This window comes from Corvus hawaiiensis, chromosome 6 (genome assembly GCF_020740725.1).
Source record: "Corvus hawaiiensis isolate bCorHaw1 chromosome 6, bCorHaw1.pri.cur, whole genome shotgun sequence".
NCBI classification, from domain to species: domain Eukaryota; kingdom Metazoa; phylum Chordata; class Aves; order Passeriformes; family Corvidae; genus Corvus; species Corvus hawaiiensis.
The window spans coordinates 27636017-27647671 of NC_063218.1; the positions used below are offsets into that span (position 1 = coordinate 27636017).

At 41.3% G+C, this 11655-nt stretch overlaps 1 protein-coding gene across 1 annotated transcript in view; it reads right to left on the bottom strand.

Annotated features, from left to right (window-relative positions):
* Positions 1–5719, bottom strand: part of NUBPL (NUBP iron-sulfur cluster assembly factor, mitochondrial) — an 84377-nt gene extending 78658 nt beyond the window's left edge. The window contains exons 1-2 of the mRNA XM_048307144.1: positions 5568–5719; positions 4488–4635 (exon numbers count right to left, since the gene is read on the bottom strand). Of these exons, the coding sequence (XP_048163101.1) occupies positions 4488–4635; positions 5568–5708 (289 nt within the window). The 5' untranslated portion in view covers positions 5709–5719. The remainder of the gene's footprint in view (positions 1–4487; positions 4636–5567) is intronic.
* Positions 5720–11655: the final 5936 nt, after the last annotated feature.

The window sequence follows — 11655 nt, forward strand, 5'->3', positions numbered from 1 at the left end:
ACCGATCTACAAATGACAGATATGGAGAAAAAAACAAGCAAACCAATTACAAACAAAAAAGAAAACAAAATAAAATCAACTGCAGCTCACGTCTGAAGAAGGGAGACAAAGACTTTCTTAAAATCACTTTACACATCTATCTTCTTCTTAAACAGCTTTCATGTGTGAAACTTAAAGTATGACCCACAATGCTTCTTCAATAAGGGATATTTAACTACTGAAGGGAAAGAAAGGAGACAGTGGGAATAACATAGCATGTATACCTAAGGTTTTTACCTGGATATCTAGCTGAACACTTCATTTTGAATCCCAGCTGAATCTTGCATTCCCTTGTTTTTGTATTACTATCAGTTCCAAGAGGGCATAAACATGCAGAATAGGACCTAACCTGACCCTTCCTGAACATTCATACTGGCCCTAAGTACATTCCCATAAGCAGGAGTGCAGGACATCACGGCAATATATGCCAGCAATTCTACACAACTTCACAGCAGGCTCCAAGAAAGTCACTAAGGTCTCTCCATCCATGCTAAACCTGCCAACCAGTATAAGGAATGATGCACAGGGAGATCGGAGTTTGTCTGATCCAACCTAAACTTCGAGTTGGTCTCATCTAAACTAAACCTCCCTGATACAGCTTCAGTGGCATGAAGCTGAGTCAGGAGAGACTTAGGTTGGATATTAGGGAAAGGTTGTTCACTCAAGGGGTGGTTGGGCACTGGAACAGGCTCCCCAGGGAAGTGGTGTCACAGCACCAGCCTGACAGAGTTCAAGAAGCGTTTGGACAACACTCTCAGGCACAGGGCACGACTCTTGGGATGTCCCATGCAGGGCCAGGAGTTGGACTTGATGATCCTTGTGGACTTGATGATCCCTGTGGACTTGATGATCCCTGTGGGTCCCTTCGAACTCAGCTTATTCTGTGATTCTGTGCCTCTAGTCCTCTTGAAATCAGTACAAGTCTAAGAAGGTTTGTTATAGTTTGTCACTTCCAACTTTCTAACTTCCAAATCCAAACTGACCCTAGGAATAGCACAGTTGAACTCTCAGAACACTGAGCTAACAATACAAATAAAACTGCTTGGTCCAAAATCAGACAAGTACAGAGCCAGCTGAGTGTGTCTGTATCTGACATGGTTAATATACATAATCAATAAAATACCTATAGATAATTCAGATGAACTTTGCAAGATCACTTTCAATACCTGCATCTCAATGTAAGTGGCATTTAGAAATAGAGTTTATGAGAATATTTTAACATATAAAGAAGGCCCAAAATCAAAAATGTTTCAATAATAGTACATCCTACGTGTGGAATAAAAGTAGGCATGAGGGAAAAAACTTAAATGAAGTTAATATGACTGAGATATAGTCAGCACATGGTGAAATGTATCAGCTTCCCTGAACAATAATGAAAAATCTCAGCCTGTTAGCCTTTGCTAAAAATGTCTGAAGGTCCATGTAGTCAGTTGCTGTATTTTCCTCAAACATCAGGATTAGCAAAATGTGAGCAAGAACACCAGCCTTTAATTTTATTCCACTTCCACAGCTAAAAACAGTAAGACTTCCAATAAATTGGAAATTTCCTCTCTTTCAAGACCACACTTGGACTTCTTTTCACACCAGGATCAATTTTCTTCAGTACTCTCATCTTTAGGGTAGTGCAAAAGGGGAACAGATGAGCAAGAATTTAAAAAAAACAAACAAACAAAAAAAACCAAATGAACTTTGAACAGATGGGGTAAATATAGAAGAATGCTACAAAAAGACAGAAACTTGACAGGACAGGGACAGGAAACATGGCAAACAAACCAACATATTAGACAAATAGAAACAACAACAAAAAACTATCAAAGTATTTAAATATGCATTGAAAAATATTTTTCCTGTAACATAATTTCTTCTAATCATTAACTACATTGATTTCAGAAGACCAAAAAGCACTGGAAACAACAGAGAATACAACATGAAAGCCATATGCAATAAACAGAATGAGTTAGTCAACAGGGTAAGGAATGACCCTGACAAACTTGACCAGAATGCAGAAGCTCTTTTCCTGAAATGGAGATCCAGAGCAATTAAAACACAGCTGCACTGGAGAAAACAAAAAAAAAAGCCCCGACAGGCCTTCTGACATACACCCAAGACTGACGATATTTTCTGTGGTGCTTTAGGAATTACAAGTGCTTACTAGTCTCCTTTCTTTTCAATTCCTGCTCTCAAAATGCATCAGCAGAAATGTCACCAAACATGTTCCCCACAAACCTCAAGTAAGAAGAATATGATTTTAAGTACATAATTCAGTAAGGAAGCCAAGCAATACTTTTGTTTATACAAGTTATCTGAAATTCAATTGCTCATCTGAACCATGAAATTTATCCTCATTATAATATACAAGAATATAGATTTCCTTCTCAACATTATGAATGAAAACATTCATTTTAAAAGGCTGTCCAATATAGATACATTTAAATGGTTCATTTACATTTCCAATATCTTATTTAATGCTTGTTGAACACTGATTTTTTATTTTTAAATGCATAGGAATGAACTCATAGCTTACAAGAACTTAAATTCAGATATTTGCAGACATGAGGAGAATAATCTGAATTTACTTTTCAAATTATGTTCATTTTCAAATTATGTTCAAATTATGTTCATTTTGTAAACTGTTGATTGATGAATCTGGTATTTTTGGTAACCTGCAACAACCAGTCTATGTATTATAATGATATACCTTTTGATGGTTAAGAAATGCATGTTTTAATTGTTTTGCATGTCTTTGTACAGGTATGTATATCCTATGTATAGGACAGACAGCAAATAAATAGAAAAAAAATTCCTTTTTTTAAGCACGGTTACTTTCAGTACAGATATGTTAGTCTGTACTAGAAATTATTAGACAATCAGTCTGTTTCAAGCACGGCTGAAATACAAACCACAAAATGATACATTAAGAGCTATATCCATGTGTTATTCACCACACATGGAGATGAACAGCAGATATCCTTCAACTAAAGAATGAACATCCTTCAACTCTTCTCCAGTCTAGACACTAAGGAAGAGATCTCTAAACAAAGTTCTAACACTTTACAGAGATCTTTTCAAAGAAGTTTACTTTCAGTGTCATAGAATCATAGAATGTTTTGGGTTGGAAGGGACCCTAAGGATGACCCAGCTCCAAACCCCTGCCATGGACAGGGACACCTTCCACTAGACAAGGCTGCACACAAACCCCATCCAACCAGGCCTTGAACACTTCTGGGGACGGGACAACCACCCCTTGTCTGGGCAACCTGTTCCAGTGGCTCACCACCCTCAAAGTATAGAATTTCTTCCTAGTATCTAATCCACATCTCTCCACTTCTAATTTAGAACTATTCACACTTGACCTATCTGCCCACATAAAAAGTCACACTCCTTCCTTTTTATAAGCCCCCTTTAAGTACTTGAAGGTGCTCTAAGAGTCTCCCTGAAGCCTTCTCTTCTCCAGGGTAAACAACCCCAACTCTCTCAGCCTGTCTTCACAGGAGAGGTGCTCCAGCCTCTGATCATCTTTGTGGTACTTGTTGGACCTGCTCTGACAGGTCCTTCTTATGATAGGAGATCCAGACCTGGACACAATGCAGCCATCCAGCCAATTCCTAATCCACCAAGTGGTCCATCCATCAACTCCCTGTCTCTCCAGTTCAGAGACAAGAATGTCATGCAGGACAGTGCCAAATGTGTTGCAGAAGTCTAGGTTGATGACACGAGTCACTCTTCCCTCATCCACCACCACTGTACGAAGGCCATCACATTTGTTGGCATGACAAGTATTCTTCCATTCTGTCACCTGTCTAAGTTCAAGTAAATTTCTGCAGTACTGTAACCCATGTACTATCCCATTCTCCCACCTAGGAACAGCACAGTTAGAGAAAAATTAATTCAAAACCTAATGGTGAATTTGAGAGAAGAATTCAAGGTGCTTCACAAGGCTCTGATCAATTTGTGTGGTTTGTAAGTAGTTTCACTTTTTCTTTATGAAACACCTATACAAGTAGTTGAGAAAATTGAACAGAGTCCTGATCGTGAAACTTTCTAAATATTAGTATCCTCTACAGAGCACACAACTATGCTGACATAGCAAAGAAAGGAACTGTATAGGCACACCTAAGCAGCCAGGGAACAAGGAACAGTGTTAGTCCACGAGCATATGATCCCCTTGACCTCAAGCCTACATCACTTCTTAAGATGTCCTGATGTCTCAGGACAGCACTGCACTATTACAAAGATATTATTTCAAAGCTGTCTGCTTAATTCCCACCTAAGTTAAAGTCATGACTTCTGTACCCAAGTAGATTCTCAATGGCTGCAATGGGACTTGACAGAGGTGAAGGGCAGTGTTATGGAACCCAATTACAAGGTGACACAAGCACCTAAATATTCCATACAAAGTACTAGAAAATGTGCAAAGGAAATTATTTTTTTCATAAAAGAAACCTTACCTGCTGTTGTTGATTTTCCAACTCCCCCTTTGCCAGAAGCCACAACCACCACCTGCTTAACTCCTTCTATGGGCTTCTGCTTTGGCAGCCCTCGTGACAGGATCCGAGCACGTTTGTCCCTCAGAGCCTCATCCCCAGAGCTTGAGGACTAACAAAACCAAAAAGCAAGTCAATGCACATGCACCAACCTGCAGTTTTCACAGAAAAAGCTGACAAGAAGGAACCTACCTGCACACTGAGAAATTTCCCCTACCTGTTTAAAAAAACCATTCTGCACAGGGGCTCTCCCAAAGGGAGTCTGCTTCACAGGCAGACAGGGACCAGGCCTACTTAAAAATAACGCGATTCACATGGGTTTTTGACAAACACTTAAATATGATTGATCTTAACAGTTAAAGAAAAAAAGGGAAAAAAATTGTGTTGAAATAAACCAAAACACTGCTCTAAAAGTCCGAAGCTTTAAGAAACAGGCTAGACTTGGCGGTCCTTTCGGTACAGCTGTTTCAGGCACAACAAATACAGCAACAGCGAAGGGGCAGAACCCGAGGTTCTGAGGGCAGGCAGTGCCGGCAGGCAGCTGTCCGAGGGCTCTCGCTGCCCTGAGCCGTGCCACAGGCACCGCACACATGCGGGTGCGATGGAGCGCGCCGCGCTCCGCTGCTCCTGCGGCAGAAGAGCCACACGCGGGGCCCCCACGGCTGGACGGACGGAGCAGCCGAGCCAAGCATCCCCGCAGGCAGCTCCCACCTGCTCCCGCCTGGCACAACTGTACCGCCACGGGCACTGAGCGCCGCGCGCTGTTTCCACGCACTTCACGCGGGGCCGGATAAAAAGACGGCAGAGCCCATCCATCTTCCTCGCCGGCCCGGCGCTGCCCCAGACCGGCCCCCGCCGCCAACGCCTGCAGCGACCGCATCCCCTCCCGCAGGGACGCTGCTGCTGAAGCGGCTGCCGCAGGACAGAGCCCCTCGGGGCACCCGTGCAGGGACAGACCGTCCCGCCTGCCGCCCCCGCAAGCACAGGCACAGCCCAGCCCGCCCCGGCGGCCGCGGCGCACGGCGGAGCTCCCGCCTCACTCACCGCGGAGCCGGCGGACGGAGCGGCGCAAGCGGCGGGCGCGCAGCCCGGGCCATGCCGCCGCGCCGCCAGAGGCCTCCTGCCGCCGGCGCCGGGCACGAGGCGGGCGGCGCGCAGCGCCCAGCGCCAGGCGGGACCTCCCATGCCCGCGGCCGCCCCGGGCGCGCTGAGATGGCGCCGTGCGGCCGCGCCTCGGCCCGCCCCCCGCGCTGCGCCGCGCCGCACTCCGCCCGCTGCCCTGCCGGCGGGGCTGGCGCTGGGTCGGGCCGGCAGCCCGGGGGGGAGCGCGCTGCTTGCCGGAGCTGAGGGTGTGGCGCTGAGCGGTGCCGCGGCTCCGGAGCTGCGGGAAACGACCTGCGCCCTCCCGCCGAGAGCGTCGAGCGGTGGCAGCGGGCAGCAGCAGCACGGAAAGCAGATCCTTGCCATTTGTAAGGATACCGGGGCCAAGGGATCGCCACCGGGTCACCACACGCGTTGCAAACCGCTTCGGGCTCATTCCTCGTAGTGCTGTAATTGTCCCCGCAGAGGCTCGTTCTGGCGCTCTCTGCAGTGCTCCTTCGGCTCGTCGGTGCCTTCTGAATTCTCACCTTGGCCCGCAAAATGGTTGGGCAAGAGCTTGGTCTTGGTTGGTGTGCTCTACAAATACAATAAATATATCCCATTTCCTCCTTTAGATCATTAGGTAAAAGAACAAAGAGACCTGTAGCCGAGACACATGGCACCTATTTGGTGGTTTTTTTGCTTATTTTGATTTGGATTTTTTGGTTGGCTGGGTTTTTTTTATAATACTAAAGCACAGAATCACAGAATTAGTCAAGTTGGAAGGCCCCCACTGTGGATTATCTGGTCCGGTCTCCCTGCTCAAGCAGGGTCATTCTAGAGCACATGGCACAAGATTGCACCCAGATGGTTCTTAAATATTTCCAGTGAGGGCGATCTCTTGGCAATCTGTTCCAGTGCTCGGTCACGTGCACAATAAAGTTGTTTTTCCTCATATTCAGGTGGAACTTCCTGTGCATCAGTTTCTACCCGTTGCCTCTTGTCCTATTGTTTGGCACTGATCATTGGTCTGGTGATAGTTTTGATTATCCATCCAGTTTACCCTCACTCAGTAAAAGTTCACAAAAACCCTTTTCTGTTCCTTATATCATGTGGGATTCGCTTAAAGCTTTAAGACACACATCATCTACTGCTTCTCTCCCACCTACAAGCCTTGTAACCACGTTGTAGAAGGAAATTAGTTTGGTTTGATATGATTTGCTCTTACAATTCCATGAATAGTCCCTATTCAGCTAAGTGGTATTATAGAAATAATTCAGAACTTAAAATATAAAATAATGTGTAGACAGTGTCTTTTGTTGGTATCTGTTGTAATATGTAATGGATCAGAGGATTTTACATCAGTTTAAAGTGTTATTATGATAAACATTTCCTCTCTTCCACAGCAGAATTTTCATCATTTCAAATGTTGCTTTTTAAATTGTATTAAAGTCTCTAATCAAGCATTTTACTAAACCCCACCATTTCCAAAGGCATATTCCAGTGCTCAGCTACAACACATAAATTACAATGCTAATTTTTTTTCCCTATCCTTGAAGTGATTCTCATTCAACCTACATTTTTGATGTACCCACATGAGCGTATTTTGCATAACTAACACAGACACCTGAAGAGGTCAAATCATTTCCCAATGATTTGCCATACTGTCAAACCAAACCGGAAAAGAATACGGAAAACTAACAAGCCACTTTGTTTTGAAACTGTTACATAGATGTGCCTCCAGGGCTTTTTTTCACTGCCTCTGGAAACTATGTTACTTTTTGCATTGCAGGAAATTTGCATAATTGTTTTTCTACCTTGAGCAGTTGGAGGCAGTGTTAAAGTGCAAAGTACTGTGCGTGTCACGTCAACGGAATCGGTACTGCGGGATCACGGGTAGGCTCACACTTGAGATATGCTTCCCTTCAAAGTCTTTCCAAAGAAAGGAGCATGGCGAAAATGTATGATACACTTTTTCATTTTGAGAATAGCTCCAACACTGATGAGAATAATACTCAAATATTTTTGTGAGGTTTTGTAAAGCTGATCTAGCACAAACTAAAATGAAGCTAACAATCCTCAATAGTTTTAATTTTAATAATTTCTTTTAGCACTGGTTTGTTAACTACCCTGTTAGTAGGGTAGCTAACATGGCAGTAGGTTGTATTGAACACGAGTATGAAAAGTAGTATTTGGCCATTAGAAAGGGAATCAGTTTGCTCGCCAATATAGCAGACTTTTCCAAAATGCCTTGACTTTAGTGGAATACACTGCAGTTTGACTGAGTAGTGTTTCTATCTCTACTAATTGTGAAGACAGTTTTATGGATTGTACACTTCTCACAATAGCTCTTGGCTTCCTATTTAAATTTTAACACTTGAGAATATTGTTCTATGTTGTTTGCCTGATGTATTATTGCAGTCCACATACAGTGGTAAAATATGAGTCTAGGAAAATGCAACCAAAAATTAACAAAATTTTTACTGCCAGACGTGAGTCTTGATGGAAACTACAGGAAATCTCAGCATCTTTCAGAAAATTCCACTTTGGACTTTTCAAAAGTTTAACAAAATGAAAGACACAATATTTAATTTTAATGCAAATTGATAACGTATTCTCTAAGTAAATGTAGGAAAATGTTTCATAGACTCTAAATTACTATTCAGCCTGAACAATAACAAGATAAAAATAGAACTGATTTTTGTCTGAAATTAGATTGTCTTATGTTTAAATACATTCTTTCTCTACCCAAAATCAATTAAGGGTATCCAGGTATAGCTAGGAAAGATTTCTTGCCAAAATAACTCCACAATTTAAAAATAAAATAACATTTGAAAAATGATTTGGTAGATAATTAGGTTGGTTTGTGTGCAGTAGGATGTAAGTAGCTAAAAAAAGAAAAAAAAAAAGAAAAAAAGAAAAAGAGTATCCATTCTCATTTCTGGGTGTCTGCACAGTACCACATTAATAATACAGTAACTGCAAACTCTTTCTCATATAAGCCATTTATTTCAGTCACAATTTGAACGAGAAATTATATTAAAGAATGGCAAAAGAAAGATTCTTCACAACCAAGGAGTCATTTTAGCTTCATGACCAGGCCTGCAATCTTTGGCCACAGAGGTATATACCACTGCATACTAGGATGAGCATGTGTGGCATAGGACTCTCAGATTCTGGGGTTTTTCCCCCGGCTGGTTGGCCAGCCCACACCTGTAAGATAAATAAGGTTAAAAATGATGCTTTTTATCTTTTTTTGTCACGTGGTGATAATTACTTGGTCTTGGGCTCTGCCCTGGCTAATGAGCCTCGAGCTCTTAGCATTACCTCTTGGCTCAGCCCTTGCACTGTGTCTCAGGACAGCTGCCACTTCTTCCCTTTGGCAGCTCTGAGACCATGCTAGAGCTGCTCTCGTGCTCTTGCCAAAACAGCATTCTTCTGTGGGGCTGACAAACTATATCAGGCTGCAAAATAATCCAAGACAAAATGCCTACCAGTGTGAGTTGTTTTATCTTTGCTATGCTCCTCGTGGAAGTTAAAGCAACTTCCAGGTTGCTTTATTTAATGCTGAGTCACAGATCTGCTCTTACACAGACCAGCATCAGCTTGGCAGAGCTTGTACTCAGGGGCACAGTGGCATACCTGGGGGTAACTGCAGGCATATATGAGAGAAATCCTTCTGTGTTCGATATTACCTCTCTGTCATTCACTGGAATTTCTCTTCCAAAGTCTTTTTCCTGCTAGGCTTAGACATCAAGGTCAACATCACTGATATGGAGGCAGTTATGCCCACTTGTTGCAAAGTAAATTTGGCTCAAGGGATTTTAACAGATTCTGATTTCAAATATCCATTCAAAACAAGGCTGGTTTACATGAGTTTTCATATAGAATATTACCTTGTTTTAGGAGAAATTTCTGTTTATTATATATGGCAGTACTTGAAAATGCAACACGTTTAACAAGCACAAAGAAAACACACAAGAAACAGTAACAATTTATTAATTTTTCTTTATCATGTGTATTAGTATTTCCAATAAATATAAGCCCACATAAGTAGCTTCATCCAGTGTGAAAGCTTTGCCAAATCTTAAACTGAAAAATAAATTGTTTGCTTTCATTCAGTTTCACTAAATGAGGAAGAAGGTCTCGAAGAATTGAGACCGATTTAGTTTGTATATTGCTTTCCTGTGGAATTTTAAACAGTGCAGTCCTTCACAGTCAAGAAGAGATGAAAACCTTATTTAGATTGTCACTAGACTCTTCTGAAGTCAGTCATCAAGTTCTTCAGGTTAATACTGCTTTCTATAGTAACAGCAACATCACAGTGAAAATGCAGCTTATATTACAGCAATTTTTCCAACCTTAAGGAAGTGGTGCAGAAAATTAAAGGATTTATTTTGTTGAATATGATCTTCTGTAACAAAGCCACATAATTTTTCTTAGGTACTTTACATATATAGGTATTCCTTGCATGAATGGAATTAACACAAATTAACAGTATTTCCATACCTGAAGATAAAAACAAAGGTTTTGAAACTATTCCTAATCTCTGCCATATATTTTACAAACGTTGAAGGAAGACTGGTGTTTTCTTTCTTTTCTTCTTTCCTATCTTTTTTTTTTTCAGTAATGGAAATAAATTGCAATTTTAAGAGTCTTAGGGGCAAAAAGAGTCCTGTTGCTTTAGACATTGTACAAATATGGAATAAAAAAGATGCTGACTGTCCTAAAAGCTTCAGTAAACAATTTGACACTATGGATCTGAGTCACAATGACATTCATAGTTTCAGTTTCTGAAATTATTTTAATTCTGCTCTTCATTCATTTTTCTCAGTAACAAGCTTGTTTTACAGGAAGCATTTTTGTTAACATCAGAACACTGAGCCTAAACAAGTTTTATGTAGCAAATTAATCTTACTTGATCAACGATGCTGATTGAAACATTACACCAATTTTTACCAGGTTTTGTGTTTCGTAATTATTTTTAAAATCTCGTTAATGTTCTAAACCAGTTCAGTTTTGCTCCATAGCGATTCAATACTTGTCTCATAAATCCCTGCAGTAGCAGTGCAAGGTTTTTCAGAAGGCACCAATAAACTTTGGGTGTGTATGGACCACTTACACAATTGTGACAACATTACACAATTATAGCAACCTGCTCCAGAGGTTGGTGTGCAAGGACCAATCTCAGCTGAAAATAACTGTGATCAAAGAATACTTCTTGTGTCAGTGCACCCTGTATGAAGCACTGTCATGTAGAACTGTGGGGCGCTCTACCACTGTGAAGCTGGAGCACTGATCCTTGGAACACAATCCTCTGGTTAATCCTCAGCTGTGAATATAAGTAACTCTTCAAGGTTTTACACTGAGCCAGAGGTTCTTAACTGGTTCTTAGCTGCTGAACCAGCAACAGAATTTTTTTCTTAGTGAGCAAGCCCTGGCCAAAACTATGCCAGGGAGTAAAGATGAGCTGCAATGGCCAAGAATATTTCTTGGTATTGATTCTTAGTACAAATGTAGCTTAGAGGTTCACCTGCAACTAAGCTGAGTCATTCTCCAAGCTTCAGAGTACATTAGTTAGATCTGTGTTTTCTGCAACAGGAGCTAAAATTTGTCATATTTGTGCTGGAATTTATTTATGGGCACCAAAATGAAGGATTTTTTAATCTGGATGTGGTCCTCACTGGGACTGTTACCATGAAGACATGATTATTTTTTGTCCTATGGGCAACAGAGTATCCAAGGAAAGATTAAACATCTGTAATTGATATTAAAACATCCCAAGTTATGGAGTAATTGTTTTATTCTGTTAATCATAAAAATATAAGCCTCCAGCAGTTCCAAGAATTATCTATGAAATAAAAAGCTCTTTGAGAAAAAGTTATACCAAATACTATTTTTCTATTCTTTTATAACATAAAATATTGGAGATAAAATGTTTTGCTTCCACTCTGTAGCAGCAATTTAGCATCTTTTGTAAAAGAAAAACTGTGACTTTTGGCAGCTTAAAAAAACCATAAACCAATCAAAAAATATGTGAAAAATCCTATCA